The sequence below is a fragment of the Canis aureus genome, chromosome 34 (assembly GCF_053574225.1).
Source record: "Canis aureus isolate CA01 chromosome 34, VMU_Caureus_v.1.0, whole genome shotgun sequence".
NCBI classification, from domain to species: domain Eukaryota; kingdom Metazoa; phylum Chordata; class Mammalia; order Carnivora; family Canidae; genus Canis; species Canis aureus.
This window is the reverse complement of record NC_135644.1, coordinates 23,010,224-23,029,477: the sequence shown is the minus strand read 5'-3', so window position 1 is coordinate 23,029,477 and position 19,254 is coordinate 23,010,224. Positions and strand designations below refer to the sequence as shown.

The 19,254-nt window shown below is 36.0% G+C and overlaps 1 protein-coding gene across 2 annotated transcripts in view; it reads right to left on the bottom strand.

Annotated features, from left to right (window-relative positions):
• KCNH7 (potassium voltage-gated channel subfamily H member 7) overlaps positions 1–19,254 on the bottom strand; it is a 480,585-nt gene that overhangs the window by 75,557 nt on the left and 385,774 nt on the right. For both annotated transcript variants that reach the window (XM_077883017.1, XM_077883018.1), the window contains exon 7: positions 1,709–2,134. In XM_077883017.1, the coding sequence (XP_077739143.1) occupies positions 1,709–2,134 (426 nt within the window). The remainder of the gene's footprint in view (positions 1–1,708; positions 2,135–19,254) is intronic.

The following is a 19,254-nucleotide window of genomic DNA, read 5'->3' as shown; positions in this document are numbered from 1 at the left end:
AAATGTTGCATCCTAGAAACTCTACCCTAATGGTTTTAATCAGTATTTCCAAATACTGGTTTGATTGTTATTGATTGAATCTCAGCAGTAAATCAACATTCTCTAACAATATTATTTACCTATTTATTTGTCCACCCATTTTTTTTTTATTTCACCAAGTTGAAATTTAATTTTCTATTGGTGTACATTTTTTAAATTTAAAAGAGTGAGATGGATCACCCATTGTCAGAAACTCATAAAGGTAAATATCAAGAAATATTCTGCTTTCCTGCCTCTTAAGTAACAACCAAAGTTATGAGCATTTAACATGAAACATTTAAGTAGTTTAACAGTAGCTAACTTTTTAAAAAATTATTTTTGTAAGAGCTTCACACATTTTATCTCATTAGAGCCTCAAATTAAAAATAAATAAAACAATGTAAGAGGGAGGTCATAGTATTATCCTTACAGATAAGGAGAGTTAGGTTTGAGGCTTTGTGTAAGGTTTGTAGAATCTAGGAAGAATATATTACTCAATTGCCTTGCTCTTTTTAAAAAATATTTTATTTGCTTATTTGAGAGATAGAGAAAGAAAAAGCATGAGCTGAGGGAGGAGCAGGGGGAGAAGGAGAGGGAGGGAATCTTTCAAGCAGACTCCTCAGAGCCTGATGCAGGATTCAATCCCAGGACCCTGAGATACAACCAAAGCTGAAACCAAGAATCTGATGCTTAACTGACTGAGCCACCTAGATGCCCCTCCATTGCCTTATTCCTAACTGCCCAGAGTTCAACAGACATTATCTATAGGAAAGAATTAATTCTAAACCAATTGTTCTTCTTGGCAGAGGAGGATTCTCTTATCCTGAATCCTTAATTGGTCAGGGAGCAAACATCTGCAGGAGGCATTTGGATCTTTGATCTCCTCTTAAAAAAATGGGGTTCTCAGAAAAGTACCCTTAATTTTTAAAATTCAACACATTGAGGTTATCTTTCTCAAGCTATGCCCTTAGAACTACTTTCACATCTTCTGTAAATCTTTCCATTATAGAATCCAGAAAGATTATATACAATAAAAAATAGTGGTAATTAAATGGAGGGACTTTAGGAGAATTTAACTTCTTTTGGATCAAAGAACCCTTTAAGAATCTGATTAAAGTATGGATTCTATTCAGAAAATGCATTGTATGCGTACTTGTCAACTTCCTTGAAGTTTCCAACTTTATAAGAAAATGGGAACACAAGAAGTACTTTCCAAGCTGGATATTATTTAAGAGAAAGAGTTTTGAACAAGACATTTTAGAAGATGCATGTTCCACATAATTTGAACATAAAATAAGCTCCTGCTGTCTCAAACCACAATTATGAGTCAAGAAAGAAAGAGACATCTTCATCTTTGACAGCTTTATAACCATGAAATTAACATGTAGAGATTTTACAGCCTGAAAATGTTAGTTATGTGCTATGAAACACTTTCCCAAAAGTTTGCTTTCTTGGTTAAAAGATAATCTTTAGTGCTTCTTAACAAAAATAGAGAGAATTGTGAAGTATTTGCAGTGCCAAAATTGTCCCATTTCATTTTATAGCATTTCCAATGAAATGAATTTCATCTCTGAGATACGAGAAGTTTATAAAGCAACCACTTGTGGTTTTTTTTTTTTTTTGCAGTTAAAATAGATTCACTTTTATAATCACAATCTTTCAGAAAATAAGAATTTTAAGCAGCTCTTACCTCATCAGAACCAGATCCAAAAATCAGCAAGTCAAAAGGAATTGCTGCAACCATATCGATCAGGAACCAGCCTTTGAAGTAGTGTATTGCTATTTTGGCTGGATCACTTACCACTTCTTCATTCTGATTTACATATGTTGTTCTGAAGTTTATTAGAATATCTATGATGAACATAATATCCACAATCAAGTCCACCACATTCAAAGGGCTACAAGAATAGCCACATTCTCGTCTTTTCTGTTCTTCTCTGTCATTGAGGAGAAAGGCTGCGGAGTAGGGCGTGAATATAGCAGTGTATATGACCAATAGCAGAATAAGCCAATCCCAGACAGCCTTGAAGGGGCTGTAGTGCAATATTGTAAACTTGTTGATGCGTGGGGTCTGCAGTTTATACTCTGGCAGGACATCTGCTCCTAAAGAGAGAACCTGAACAAAAAAAGAAAATAGGCACACTACGTAAAAATGTCATTATTTAATCTCCTAACCTATAAATATATTAAGGTAATTATACATCAAAATCTATTAGGCAAGATGCATGATTGTGAAGTATGTGTGAAAAACATACATTTAAGGCCCCAATATAAACCCCCACTTTGCAGTATATTTGACTCCAGAAAACTCCATTGGTATTTCTTTTTTTTTTTTTTCATTGGTATTTCTTGATAAATACGATTTTCAGTGAAAAGTAATGAATACTGTCACTGATATAGCAAGGAGTGGTTACTTATTTTTTTTGAACATACTACTGCTCAGAAATAAAAATACATAGCTGTTTTTAGAAAATCGTAAAATCAGTCTGATACATGAGTAATTCAGTTTTAAAACCTTAGAAAAGATTGTATGTAATGAATAGAAGCAGCCTACTTGGATCCATGTTCATATTTAATTTACATATATTTAATTCATAATTAAACCTTGATAACTTAAATCCAACTCATTCAAATCTTTAATTTGAATTTTCCCACCTGCAATCTGTTTTTAACGTAGAAAAAAAGGCACATGAGATTAAAATAAACACAAAGGACTCTTTTTGAGGTTGAGAGAATATTTTATATTCTGGGACAAATGTACTTTCACCCAAACTCCTCCATCACATTTACAGAATCATAAAGATAGAATGGTGCAAGGAGATGTTCAGAATATTGATCTGGAAATGTTGCAAGATTATTAGCACCAATGGGCACTTAAGCCCCGAGATTTATTCTACATGATGAGACATTGGGTAGACCAAGGTAGTTCATCTTTTGATAGATCATCAAAATAGTTTATCTGAAAAAATGAGAACTAAACTTGAATTATGAGGTGCCTGGATCCGGGAGTCCTGGGATCCAGTCCCACATTCGGCTCCCCATGGGGAGTGTGCTTCTTCCTCTACCTGTGTCTCTGCCTCTCTCTGTGTGTCTGTCATGAATAAATAAAATAAAAAAAAATAAACTTGAATCACAATGCAGTAAAAAAGCTCATGAGTTGGTAACTCTAGACTAAGTTTCAAGAACAAAGGTCAAAGCAAAAAGGTTATCTTGCTACCCAAAAAATGTAATTAGTCTTAATATAGGGGTTTACAAAAACTGAAATTTTTAGATGGCTCCACAAATGGCACATAGAGACATGTTTTAAGGGAGCGGTGGGTTCTACTCTTGCATTATGAATATCCCACATATATGCAATGGCTCTATGTCAGAGTTAATTTCACTAAATAAATTTTCTTAGGCTAGATTCTCCTAAATACAGCTAATGTATTATCAGCTCTGCAGGAAGAACTTCAGACAATTCCCTACTGATTAGTCAAAGAGTGTTATTTCTGTGTTCTTGGTAATTCTATCCCTGTAGGTTTTAACTTGATTATAATGATATATAGGCAAATTTCAATTTTAGATCTTATTTTCATTGTCATATCTCATACTTTTTTTCGTATATAATGAGTTACCATTCTTATCTTAAAAAGAACTTGAGAAGTTTAATAACCACAAATGAGGTACATGATTTTTAAATGTAATAGAAGAGTTCAGTTAAAATAGACGAAAGTGTTTTAAAATAACAGCTAACCTGATTTAACTTGCTTTGAAAAAAAATAATAATATAGAAACTAACCTTTTTTTTTTTTTTTTTTCAGTCCAGAGCAAATTTCAACAGGTCTTTATTTTAAGCTATTATAAGCTATTATAAGAAAAGACTGAATTATCAGTAAAAAAGAAATCTGGAAAATAAAGTCGTTCATTGTTTCTGAAATATTGAATATATTCAGAATCTAAGATCTCAATCTCTAACTCTAAAGAGGAAGAATGTTTGGAAAGTCTGTAAGTTGATTAGTGCAGACTGTTAGAACTCCAATCATGTTATGCTCAGTACCGAAAATCAGCCCATAATATTTTGGTCTGGAAAGAATGGATCATCTCTTAAGGTGACATTATGTAGTATCCTTTCCTTAAAACAAACAAACAAACAACAAACAAACAAGGATGATTCAGAGTATAGAAAGTAAAATCCAAATCCTCATTTTGCTTCTCAAAAATCATCTAAAATATTGGACCCATTCTACCTTTATAGTTCCTTCTCACAGTAGATTCTTTTATGCACTCTGACAAAACTTGGCTAAAATTTTTGAACTGTTGAGAAATTTCCAAACCCTAAATTCACAAATTTCTTTCATTAAAAAAAGAGTATGTAATTATTCAAAGAGAACCAAAAATAAAGTTATTCTTAAAAAGAGGGATATTTGTCTGAGTTTGATTCCAGCTTAAGTGACAGTGACATGCCCCTAATAACAATCTCACACGTAGGGCACTTTGAATACTTGTTTTAGCAGAAGTAGAAGTTAGAATGCATTCAGCCCCATGGAACATCCTCCGAGAAGTGAAAACTGGATGGAGCCCTTTCCACTCCACATATGCGAGCATTCCTTTAACAGGTGACCACTTTGCTTAGGTCTGGAGACTGAAAAATTAGGAAGATACTGTCATTGACATTGCAGTTTATGGTCTACTGGGAGAAAAAGACATGCAGGCCAAGGATTTGAAGCCCTGCTGGGTGAGGTCCATCCATTCCTGGGTTGGTGGTGGTGCTGATGAAGGGGGTGGTCTCCACAGAGGCTTTTCAGGGAAAGATGTCACTTGAATTGATATTTTGAGTAGGGGAAAGAAAAGAATGCAGTTGCTGGGATGAGGAAATTGGAAAGGGAAGAATATTATAGGCAGAGGGAACAGAATGAACAAAGGTAGGGAGGCATGAAATGATGTGTGTTGAGGAATTATAAGCTGCCTTATGCTGTAGATAGACAAAATGCAGGGGAAGTTGTGGTGGAGACGGCAGTGGAGAGAAACAGTGATAGGCTGTGGAAAATCGAATATGGTAGAAATCTCTGGCTTTCTCCTTTAGATCGGGGTTTCTCACACTTGAATAAAATACAGACTCCTTTTAAGGGACAGATACTTATTGCAGAATCACAATGATAACTGATATTAGTTTATTTATAATGTTAAGTAAATACACATGAAAATCACACTGTTAGAACTTCTTATGCTTTCAGCACTTAATATGACTATTGTGAGTTGAATTGTGGACCCCAGAGAGGTATGTTGAAGTCCTAATCTCCAGCACCTATGAATGTGACCTTAACTGAAAATAGGGTCTTCACTGATGTAATCAAGGGAAGATGAAGTCCTAGTGGATTGGAGTGGGCCTCGATGCAATAACTGCTGTCCTTAACATTATATGTTCTCATTCATTTGGGGCATATAAATAATAGTGAAAGGGATTAGAAGGGAAGGGAGAAGAAATGGGTAGGAAATATCAGAAAAGGAGACAGAACATAAAGACTCCTAACTCTGGGAAATGAACTAGGGGTGGTGGAAAGGGAAGAGGGTGGGGGGTGGGAGTGAATGGGTGACGGGCACTGAGGGGGGCACTTGATGGGATGAGCACTGGGTGTGATTCTGTATGTTGGCAAATTGAACACCAATAAAAATAAATTTATTATTAAAAAAATAACTGTTGTCCTTATAAAAAGAAGGAAATTTGAGTACAGAGACACAAAGACATATAGGGAGAATGCCATTGGACAATGGGGGAAGACACAGCTGTGAGCCAAGGGACACCAAGGAATGGTGGCAGCCACAAGGACCTAGAAGAGAAGCATGGAACATACGCTCTCTCAGATCCTCCAGGAGGAACCAGCCTTGTCAATATCTTGAACTCCCAACCCCCAGGATCATGAGAGAATAACTTCCATTGTTTTAAGATACCCATTTTATGTATTTTGTTATAACAAGCCTAGAATATTAATACAATGACAAAAATAAAAATAAATGAATCACAAAATATTTGCTAACCAGTGAATTCAAACTATCATCATTAGTTCAGTATTTGGCATATCTGTAAATCAAAAATTATTGACATTTGGCTAGTGTGCATGGTCTAATCCAATAGGTAAAATATTTTTCTATCTTTAACTTCAATACCTTTATGTAAAAGAATGTTGTCAAAATAGTTTTAAAAATTGAAAGATTTTACTATTTTAGGGTAATCTGATCTAATTCTTTTTTTTTAAGATTTATTTATTCATGAGAGACAGAGAGAGCGAGAGAGACAGAAAGACAGAGAGAGAGAGAGAGAGAGAGGCAGAGACACAGGCAGAGGGAGAAGCAGGCTCCTCGCAAGGAGCCCAATGTGGGACTCGATTCCAGATCCTGGGATCACGCCCTGAGCCAAAAGCAGACACTCAACCGCTGAGCCACCCAGGCATCCTCTGATCTAATTCTTAGTTTAAATTTTGCTCCTACTGGGCTTCAAAACACATTTAAATGGTGTTACTTGATACCATATAAAAGTTTTTGTTCACTTGAAGTTCAGTTTTGCTTTGGGGCATTACTGGATTTTAAATGAAGTGAGTATCTAATCAAATGATTTCTGGAACTGGGTTCAGAAAGTTAGTCCATTTGTTATATTTCAACATACCCGTTGATAGCAAATCACTGAAATTTATTATATAGCAATGGAGTATCCTTTGACAATGCATTTACAGTCATTGGTATAGTATCAAATTATATGGTCAAGTTCTTTTGACTTCTACATAGGTGTGCCTGTGTTATATCATTCAATTCTCTCATGAATTTTACCAGTCAATGATTTCAAAACTTGTATTCATACAGCATACTTAGCCCTGTGAGGTCTCATTATAAATCCAAATGAGGTCACAGGCACTGAAGTCAGTTAGCACTCTGTTATTAAGTGATAATCTTACAGAGTCAGAATATTATTTTGTTTTGAGTTTTCAGCATCATACACAAATTTTTAAGATTGTCCATGAGAACTTATGGCCCTTTGAGAATATTCTTTTCCGTGAATATTGGTTTAAGAATTGCTAAGTTTACCAGGCAGAGAAGGCAAGGTGACCAAGTTAGTTCTAGATAAATGCATCTGGTAATGGAAAGCAAGGATAAATGAGAGGGGGGCAGGATCAGAGGCTTAGAGATAAATTAGGACTTTGGTACTAAGAAAGATAGATACATGAAGAGAGATCAAGAAAGCCTGTATGAAAGGAAGGTGGCAGAGACTGAAAAGAGAGACACATTTGGGAAATAAATTCATCTTAAAATGAGAATGAGGAATAAGGAAACATTTGTTTCTTTGTGGTTTCAGTAATGAGTTTTATTAGAGCCAAGCATGGTAATAGAAATCTATGAAAGCTCCCCCATTTATAGAATAAGGGAAAGTCTATTAAAATAGACTTTCCCTTATTAACTTTAAATCTGAAGACCTGGGTTTAAATTTCAGGTACTATTTTTCTGGTAACTAATTTAATCTCTCTGGATTGGTGTGTTGTTTTTCGTTTGTTTTGTTTCGTTTTTTCATCTGTGTGATGTACATAGAGTCTTTGCTCAAAGCACCTATCCATACAAAGCTACCAAATCACTTTAGGCAATTTCTATAATAGTATCTGATAAAACAGGAAATATTTAGATAAAGTAATTTCATTACTGTTTAGAATTCTAGGGTTACTTATTTAAATCCTGCTTCAAATAAGTCAACTCTAACCAACACATTTGGAGAAAGTTGAACACTGACTGGACTTTGATAATATTAAGGAAATGTTCAGTTATCTATTTGCTGGAACAAACTAAACCAAAACATAGTGGTTTAAAATAGTAGTCATTTTATTATTCATGATTCTATGGATGAGAAATTTAGCCTGGGCTCAGTTAGGCCATTCCTCTACTCCACACAATGTCTACTGCAGTCAGTGAGTGATATTTGGTTGGTGGCTGAGCTTGAGTTGAGAATCCAGAAAGTCTTTACTGATATGTCTGGTATCTTGGTAGGGATAATTATAAGGCTGACCTCTTGCAATACAGTGAAATAGCTGGGTCTATCCCCTTCTCTGACTCTAGGTAAATATAGATAAATATAACCTAAAGACACATATATATCTATTTATCTATGTATAGAGAGACTATTTATATGTAGTTTTTATAGAAACTGTGTTTATATATATATAGACATATAAAGACTGTATAAATATGTGTATATATATGTATATACAGAGAGAGAAATGTTTGTATATGTAGAGACAGTTAAACAGTTTCTATAAAAACTATATATAGTTTCTCCAAATAGTCCCTTTTCATGGCACTTTTCCATATGGTCTCTTCAGCAGGGAGTAAAATGTCCATGTGGAGGCTCAGTACTCCCAAGGGAGAAGTAGAAGTGTCCAGTCCTCTTAAAGTTAAGGCCTAGGAATAGTATGGGATCATTTTTTTCCATATGTTATTGGCCAAAGCAGTCACAAGCCAGCCTAGATTCAAGACAATGGAGGTGTAGTCTTTACTTTTTGATAGAAGACTAGCATATATAAATACCCACCATTTGCTTCAATGTGGATGGAACTGGAGGGTATTATGCTGAGTGAAATAAGTCAATCGGAGAAGGACAAACATTATATGGTCTCATTCATTTGGGGAATATAAATAATAGTGAAAGGGAATAGAAGAAAGGGAGAAGAAATGGGTAGGAAATATCAGAAAGGGAGACAGAACATAAAGACTCCTAACTCTGGGAAACGAACTAGGGGTGGTGGAAGGGGAGGAGGGCAGGGGGTGGAAGTGAATGGGTGACGGGCACTGAGGGGGGCACTTGATGGGATGAGCACTGGGTGTTATTCTGTATGTTGGCAAATTGAACACCAATAAAAAATAAATTTATTATTAAAAAAAAGAAGAAGAATAGCATATATGTGGAAGAACAAGAATAAATCATAGCCATCTTAGAAACAAGCTGTCACAGGAATTATTGACAATTGTTTTTAGGTGTAATGTTATAGTGTTTTTTTTTTTAAATAGTATTTACTTTTTAGGGATATATAGTGAAATATTTATATAAAATGCTATAGCTTTGGGGGTTTGCTTAAATATATGGTATAACCATGGAGCATGCATTCCAAGGCCCCTAGTGGTTGCCTGAAACTATAGACAGCACTGAATCCAATATATATTACATTTTTTCCTATACATACACACCTATGATAAAATTTAAATTATAAATTAGGCACAGTAAGAGATTAACAACAGTAACAATAAAATAGAACCTTTATAACCATATGCTGTAATAAAAGTTATGTGAATGTGGTGTCTCTCTCTCTCTCTCTCTTTCTCTCAAAATATCTTATTATAAGGTACTGACCCTTCTTTTTATAATATATGAGATAATAGAATGTCTACATGTTGAGATGAAGCGAGGTGAATGACATAGGTATTGTGACATAACTTTAGGCTACCTTTAGGCTATCTTTTGATGACAGACAGATTATCCAGTTCCATGGTTGACCACGAGTAACTAAACCACAGAAATCAAAATTGCACCTAAGTGGGGAGAGGGGAGTTACTGTAATCCAGAGTGACAGAATGGAAGGCAGAGACACAGTCTGCTTATGTGTGCAACATCAGCTGCATGTTGACTTTTATTAAAACAGGGAGATGGGCATATAGTATTCTTTCTATTTTTATAACACGTTTACATTTTTTACAGTAAAAAAACAGTAATTTTAGAATTTCAGCCAGAAAGGACTAAGTAAGATCAATTGAGGGTGTAATTTCCTGATGGAAAAAAAGAACTAGGTCTACACACATCACAAGGGCTCACTCCTATCAGAGTTCCTGGCTGGATAAGCTTGGATTACTGTTTCTACAACAGACTGTTTGATTTGCTCTCTACACATCTCATTCATATTCTGTTGACCTTCATTCAGCCACACAGACTAAACACAATGCCAACTTTGCTGGCCTTGACGTGTTTGCCTTTAAAGTCCCATCATACTGGTGACTCAGACAAATCATGTTACAAGAAGCTCAGTCTGCAAATGCTCATTCCTCTGAGTATACTTGGCTGCATTACTCATTAAGTTGGATTAAAATACAGCCAACTTCTCCGAGCCTCATTAGGTTAGACCTCTTATTGAAATGCTTTTGCTTTATTAACATTTCACATTCAACTCCAAGTTTTCATTCTAGATTGACATTATGTATGTATTTTCATTTTTCCTCCATACAACTACCACTAAATGCAATGTTTATGTTGGTTAATGTCATTTTGGTAAATATTTGCATTATGTGCTCATTTTATAATCCATTTCTAGGAAATAATTGATCTCTCTTGAGGAATCAAAAGGTTTCATTTCTTTTTTAAAAAATAACAATAAGAATTATTTCATTAATTGTATTCTCCTTTTGCCTTCTTGCAGAAAAATGTGAGTTTAAAATTTCAATACAACTATTTCTACTTCCCTTCACATTGTTTTAATTGTTCTATTTCCATTTCAGTGGTCTAATAGCATGTATCTTTTACAATGTCACTATATACTTCTTTGGAAATAGGACAAATGTATAAATTAAAAGTCATAAGTAAGTTAATATTAATCATGAAAGTGCTTTAGAGCAATTATGTTGGAAATGAAATATTAGACAGGCAAATATTTGTTTTAAAAACATGAAGAGTATTCTAATGTGCCAATGATTAAAAAGAGAAAGGCTGCTATACAATCTATTACGTTTCCTTAGGAGAGCCAACTTCTCCCACACATTTGAGAAATAACATACTTTAGAAAGATAAAACATGATTAATTGAACGATTATAAGGATTTTCTTTTAAAAGTAAAAGAAAAAAAGAAGGAAAAAAAACCCCTCTCTATATAAAAAGAAGGGAACTCCATAGTCTCTGGAAAGACACTTCTATTTTTCTTTTTCTTCAAACCACCAATTAAATATACAGTTTAGCACAGACTAAAATATGGTTTTCTTTACCAAATTCAGTTTTTCCTCTTGCTAACACATTGCTATTTGTTTAATCTATAACAGTTAAGTGTTATATAAAACCAAAATCTTTATACGAAACAGCACTATTTATTCAATGAAGATCTACTGCGAAAATTTTGTGTGAACACCAGGATTAATAACTACTCTTCTCTTTTGAAAAGTGCAATAGGGAACGATTAAGCTTTCCAAAAGATTATACAGTACTTTTGGCAGCTGTTAAACACCATGCTGAGGTGTTGGTAGAGACTGCTCATCTGTTATTTATTCTTTACTCGGGACTTGCAGTTAACTAATAGGCTAGCTGTATTTTTATCTATCAGGAAAAGGAGTCAGTAACAAAAGGAATCAGATAGATTGTAGAGCATCAGAAAAGATTTAAATTTCCCTGGCTTTTAAGCAGATGATTTAAGAAGTCCACCAAAATCTGAGTAATTTTCATGAAAACAGACAGCCTCACTGATAATTACCTGAATAGTCAAACTACAAGATGAAAAAGACCCGCACAATAAATAAAGTCTGTCACATAGGAAGTTTTTTTTTAAATAAATAAAATATTTAAAATTAGGTAGGAGAATCATTGCAGCTACCCATATTAAAATACTTTTCTAAGGCTTAAGGTAAACATTGTATCATTTGTGCATGTGTGCACACGTCTGTTTGTGCATGTGTTGGACTGAGTCAGACTATATTAAAACTCAGAGTCAGGTAGGGTCAGCTAAATGTTAGGTTCAATGTTTTGTTTTGTATGTCGTAAATATGATAATAATAATACAAAAAAGTCTGCTTCTCAAAATATGTGTGACTCAGAATGTGAGAGAAATAGGTTAGATAATATCTATACATTTATAATATTCATAAACTACTACAAACATATGTATATTAAAACTTACAGTTTCTTCCAAAGCCATAAACTTTGAACTTTCACGCCAATGGCCAGCTGGGCATGGCCCTCAGTTTTGGCTCCTACCCCTGTGCCAGGCTGATCCAGGGAGCTTGTGATAGCACCTCCTTCCCAATACTAGCTGCCCTTCAGTCTAGGTTTACGTCCTTGCCTCCTCTTTCCTCTCTCCTTTTCTCATGAGACTGCGCACAGGCACTCTCCTATCATACTTATCTTTATTTTTAAATGGCTCTAATTTAAGGAGAAAGAGCATGTAGCACACTAGTTTGTAAGTAAGCCTTTCACAAGTGTTCTTCCAAAGTGCAGATAACTAAGAAACAGGCTTAGAGATGGGAGAGGGAAATAAAGGGTGTAGGCAGCATACTTGGAGGTAGACTTACCAGGCGCCATTAGGAGATGTCTGGCAGATAGGAAGTCTGGAACAGAGCTCCAGAAGGGTGTGGAGCTCAGAATTTCAATCTGTACAGGTAGTGGCTGAAATTCTGGAAAGTGGATTCATTTGCCAAGAGAGACACAAAGAAACCGAATATACTGGAAATAACTAAAGTGTGGGATAGACAAAAAAGGCATAGCCAGTATTCCTGGAGCTTAACATGGTACCTGGAATATATACATCGTAAGTAGTCCAAAGAGTAGTTGAGGGGTTGTGTCTGCAACTTAAAACAGATGGAAAATGAGACAATGGAGATGGCAATATTGAAAATGCATGAGAGAAAGGATTATCATAGAGACAGCTGCTGTGCACCACAATTTGTTTTCCTCCCTTCCATGGAGTAGAATTGTTGCTGCTAGAATGTGTCTGCTTAGCCCAAAACTACATTACCCAGGCCTATTTGAATCTAGGTATGGCCACATGCCTGATGAGTAGTACTTCTTGGCTGAAGCTTTCAAGAAGCAAGTGTGTCTTTTCCTGCTCTCTTTCTCCTTCTACTTGGTAAGCACAGATGTTTCCAAGCCTCCAGTCCTTAAATCCAGTGGGATGGTAGAGCCTTCAGATAAAGGAAACTTGGGATGCCTGGATGGCTCAGCGATTGAGCATCTGCCTTTGGCTCAGGGCGTGATCCTGGGATGCGAGATCAAGTCCCACATCGGGCTCTTTGCAGGAAGCCTGCTTCTCCCTCTGCCTGTGTCTCTGTGTCTCTCATGAATAAATAAATAAAATATTTTTTAAAAAAACAAATATAAGAAACTTTGTCACCAAATTACCAAGAGAAGGAACATCCCTCATTGCACAGGAATACCAGCTTTTGCTATTGCTTAAGCATGAAATAAAATATTGGATTAGCCACAGTAATATGGGGGTTTATTAGTTCCAGCAGTTAGCATTACCCTAATATATGAATCTTTTCCTTGGAATATGCTGCATAAGATAACCCTGACTCCTGAGAGAGAATATTCATTTTATCAATGCTTTGTCTTTGAGAAAGAGGACATTTAATACTGAATATCTGTTACGTTAGTTACCAGGCTCAGTACTGAATTACACCATTCAATTCTCTCAATAGCTCTTTTAGATAAGCATAATTATCTCCATTTTTGTAGGCTAGCCAACTGAAGTATTATCAACCATAATATTCCCTAACTTTACTGAATGCCTATTATTTACTGATAATTATATCGGCTTTTTCCCATTTAAATGTCACAATTACAAGTACTGATTATGGGCTGAATTGTACTCTCCCCCCAATACTCAAAAAAAAGACATGCTCAAGTCTTAACCCCTAGTATATGAATGTGACCATATTTGGAAATAGGATCTTCATAGATATAATCAAGTTAAGGTGAGGTTACACAGGACTAAGGCAGCCCTAATCCAATGTGACTTGTATCTTTATAAGTGGAGGGAATAGACACAGAAACAGATCTGCAGGAAGAACATCACGGGACGATGGAGGCAGAGATTAGAGTGATGGATCTATAAACCAAGGAACACCAAGACTGCCAACCACACAGAAGCTAAGAGAAAGGCATGGAACAGATTTTTCCCTAGAGTCTTCTCAAAGAGAGGACATTCCCCTGCTGACACTTTGATTTCACTTTGAGCCTTCATAACAGTAGGTGAATAAATATCTGTTGTTTTAAGCTCTCTAGTTAGTGGCAATTTGTATGACAGGCCAGAAAATGAAGATAGTGCTACTGTTTATTTCACTCTATAGATGTAAATTCTGAGGTTAGCTAACTTCCCAAGGCTCTCTGGTTCCATAGCACTTGTCTTCTTATCTAAGCAGCACACCAGTATTCAATTTATTTTTTCATGGGAATAAAGTCTGTGTTTTCTTGCTATTCATACTATTTCCAGAAGACATTATTTTATATGGGTCTGTGTGAATGTCTTCATTGTTTTCAAATGCTTTTAATACAATCCTAATCTCCTATGGCAAAATAGTAAATAAAGAGACTCATGTAGAACCACTTCCTGACAAGAGCCTAAATGCACTTGTTTGGATGAACACTCACCTGTAGAACACAGAAAAAACAAACAGAAATGAGAAATGGCTATGATGGGCACCAAAAATAAAAACAAAGACAATTCCCATTAATTAGAAGTCCATGATCTGTCAAATATTGCTGAACAGACCAGACTCCAGACTGAAATATCCCAGCTCTGCCATGGCCATTTAAAAAAATCTCCCTGAGTATCAGATTACTTAGCAGCAAAATAGGGCAGCAATACCTTCCTCAACTGTACAATAAGTAAGATCACAAATGTATAAAGCTCCACAAATAATCGCTGTCTCACCATAAACACTAAATAGGTATTTTCATTATAATTGTCAGCTTATTTATCTTTAATAACTCAAAATTTAATTATAGATAATATTCGATGCCTATTATAGTCATTGACTGAACCAGTTCTCTGATGTGACCCCCAGAGAAGTCAATTACCCAGAGGTAGAGACAGCAGAAGACAGATGGATGGGCTCTTGATTATGTGTGTTTGCCAGTAAGATAACAGTTTTTCTTTATTTATGAACATCTCGGTCAAGCTATATTGACCTGTGGGCCATGGTGATAAAGTGGTGATTTAAGGAGTCAACTATGTTTTAAAAGCCCTCAAACACTTTGAAAGGACCCAGTTAAGCAAATGATAAGATATTTTCTCAGAAAAGCACATGTCCTAGACATAGGGAACATTTAGTTGGTTTGGTTGGAATGCTTATCATAAAGAATTGAGCATCCAATAGGTGATTGGAAAAAATTACTTGGAGCATCTTTGAAGAATGCTTGGATTTCTCTATTTTACTGCAATTAATGGAGTGTTATTTCATCAATATGAATTCAGCAAGTATTTATGGAATCCCTGTCAGTTTTTAGATTTGAGTACACTTCCCAAGGATCCTGAAGAAATGATATACACAACAAATCAGTAAGATTACCTCTGAAATTCTGCAATTCTGTTATTTATTTTTACTGAACAGGTTGTTTAGCCCTTTACAGTAAATTAGTGTGATTTTACTCCATTACAGTAAATTAGTGTGATTTATCTGCAGGTCAATGATTAATGTATTTTAAGGAGGGAAACTGGAAACACTCTCCACAAAAAGTTCAGGATGATGGGGAAACATAAATGTGTGTGTATGTGTGTGAGTAAGCGTATAAGTATCTAGCACTGTGTATTATCCTAAGATGTATGGGTGGGCTTTTGTGAACTTCTTGAAATGATTTAAGAAACAAAGATGTGTGGTGCTATTTATTTCTCATGAAATATGTGTTCATGTCTTTTGTCAGATTTTCAGGCACCTATGACCTGTAAGTAGTAAAAACCCTAATTTAAGGCATGAACTTATATGGGTGTCTGAGTCTCTTAGGACCACAAACCATATTTATAATCATCAAGTGAAAGAAGGAGACAGAGAGGCAAAAGAGTAAGAACAGGAAATGTTTAGAGAGAAAATGAAGCATAAAGTAATGGTGGTGGCACTAATAGGAAATGTGCTCAAAGTTACAGTGAAGACAAGGATGGCATCCTAACTGAAGCACGGGTGAGCTCTTTCTCCATGATTGATAGAGATTTTCTGAATGTTTACAGGGTGAATGGTCTGTTAAGTCTCAGGCCTGTGCTTTGCTTTTAAATAACTTGGCTTCAAGGACAGTTTCTCATTCCTGCTAAATTTTCAAATGAGTAATGTCTTCCTGTCGAGGACTGAGTACGTTCAGTTACTCAGCAGCCTTAGCAAGTGTGACATTCCTACCAAATCTGTAGTTGAGAGACTTACTTTGATGGGCTATATCTGAAGATGAAGTGACAGGCAGGGGCCAGGGATGGAGCACTGTCCTGCTGCCTTGCTGAAGCCTAAAGTGAAGGCAGCCACAGTCCTTCCTTTCTCTCTGGCTGGAGCGTTCTCCCATTCGCAGCCTAAAGCTGGCAGGCACACTCAGACATAGCATTCACCTGCTGCCTTCCTGAAGCCTATGGGCCTATGTAGTCAAGTTCTCCACTGCCTTTCTGAAGCCTGTAAGCATGCCTTGCCCCTCCACTCTACAGCTGTTAAAGCCAGCAGGTTTGTGCACTTCACACAGGCGATGCATCTTGATCTCACCTGGCCTTGGTGGCCATAGGGGATAGTGTTCTTGAGCTCTGCAGGAATGTAACAATTGGAAAAATAGTTCTTAGCAGGACACCATCCCCAGGTCACTGCATAGACAGCAGACTGAAAAACAACCCCAGTCTTCCTATGAAAAAGGCCTATCTACTTAGCCTGGAGCTTCAGCCTATGGGACAGGCTTAAGGTTTCCTACACATCTAAAAGCTAAGGAGGTGCTCCTAAGGAATACAAACATGGAGACACTATTCTTATATATCCCTTGGCCTCACTACCACTTAACATGACCTCCCAGAAAGGAGTTAATATACTTGTCTGGAGCCCCACTTTTTGCAATTATCACCGAAGAGACACCTCCAGATGTCTTGGTCTGGAGGCCAGCAGGGATTATGATTGTAGCCCCACAGGACTCCATGTATTCACATACTTCAAAAGCTGCTCTCTGAGGGTCAAGCTTCTAATCAGCCTGAAACTAGGTGCTAAATAAGATTCTTCCCCTTGCTGTTGGAATACCCTCAACAATGGGGACATATCAAGAAAAAATTGAGCCAGTTTAGGTGATCACAAAGGTTTGAGACACAAAGATAGGGAAATTTTGAATGAGAAGTTTCATTACCTATGCAAGGCCACTCCTTCAATACTGAGAGAGGTAGCTGTCTTGCTAAATACATAGAAACAAACACAGAGAGTGCAGCAAAATGAGGAAATGGATAAATAGGTTCCAAACAATAGAATCAGATGAAACCTCAGGAAGAGACCTTAATGATATGAAGATAAGTAATCTACCTGATAAAGAATTTAAAGCAGTGGTTATAAAGATGCTCAACAAACTCAGGAAAAGAATGGATGAAAACAGTGAGAACTTCAACAAAGAGGTAAAAGATATAAGAAAGTACCAAACAGAAGTCACTAGATAAAGAATGCAATTGAACTAAAAAATTGCAGTAAAGGTGGTACTGAACTAAAAAATACAGTAAAGGTGGTCAATAGTATAATAGATGAAACAGATACACAGGATAAGTGAGCTGGAAAAAGAAGAAATGAAACTTATCCAGACTAAGCAGGAAAAAGGAAAAATAAATTAAAAATGAAGATAATAAGGGACCCTTAGGACAACGTCAAGCAAAATAACGTTAATTATAAGTAGGAGAGAGAGATAAGACATAAAACTTATTTGAAGAAATAATGGCTGAGAAGTCCCCTGACCTATGGAAGGAAACAGACATCCAGGTCTAGGAAACACAGAGTTCTAAATAAGATTAATTCAAAGATACCCACACTGAGACACATTATAATTAAAATGTCACAAGTTATAGAATCTTAAAAGCAGCAAGAGAAAAAAATTATTACATACAAAGGAAACCCTATAAGGTTATCAGCAGATTTCTTAGAAGAAACTTTGTAGGCTAGAAGGGAATGAAATGACATATTCAAAATACTGAAAAGAAAAGGGGGAAAATAACCTTTAGGTCAAGAATACTCTTCTTGGCAACGTTATCATTCATAATTGAAGAAGAGATAGGTTTTCAGACCGATAAAAGCTAAGGAAGTTCATCACTACTAAAAAAAGCTGGAGGTTCCATGCTCCTTGATTTCAAGTCTACTACAAAATTATGTGATCAAAACCATGTGGTATTGGCATAAAAATAGGTGCATAAGCCAGTGGAACAGAATAGAAACTAACCCATAGGTATATGGTCAATTAATCTATGACAAAAGAGGCAAGAATATACAATGGAGGAAAAGACAGCCTCCTCAATAAATGGTGCTGGGAAAACTAGTTTGCTACACATAAAAGAATGAAACTGGACCACTATCTTACACCACATACAAAAATTAACTCAAAATGGATTAAGACATGAATGTAAGACCTGAAACTGTAGAACTCTTTGAAGAAAACATGGGTTGGGGGTGCCTGGGTGGTTGAACATCTGCCTTTGGCTTGGATCATGATCCCATGTCCTTGGATCAAGTCCTGCATCAGGATCCCTGAAGGGAGTCTGCTTCTACCTCTGTATATATCTCTGCCTCTTTGTGTGTGTCTCTCATGAATAAATGGATAAAATCTTAAAAAAAAAAAGATAACATAGGTGATAAGCTCCTTGATATTGGTATTTGTGATGGTTTTTTTGGATCTGATTCCAAAGATAGGAAAACAAAAGTAAAAATAAAAAAAATGGGATTATATCAAACTAAAAAGCTTTTGCACAGCAAAAGACCATAGATACAGAGAACAGATTGGTGGTTGCCTGAGGCAAAGATAGGAAAACAAAAGTAAAAATAAAAAAAATGGGATTATATCAAACTAAAAAGCTTTTGCACAGCAAAAGACCATAGATACAGAGAACAGATTGGTGATTGCCTGAGGCAAAGGGGGTGAGGTGGCGAGATTGGGAAAGGTCAAGAAGTACGAACTTGTAGTTATAAAGTAAGTCATGGGGATGCTGTACACAACATGGAGAATATATTCAATAATATTGCATTAACTTTGTGAAGTGATTGATGGTGACTAGACTTACTGTGGTGATCATTTCACAATGTATACAAATGTCCAATCACTATGTTGTACATCAAAAATTAATAGGGTTTATATATCAAGTATAATTCAATTGAAAAAAGAAAAACACCTTGTCCTCATGGAGCTTCCCTCCCAAGGAAGTTTCAAACATACTAAAATATTAGCCTGGAATATGGACATAGTAAAAATGGGTACTTGTAGTTTTCACAGCAACATTTTAGAAATAAGGCCCCCGTGGCTCAGTAGGTTAAGCATCCGACTCTTGGTTTTGGCTCAGGTCA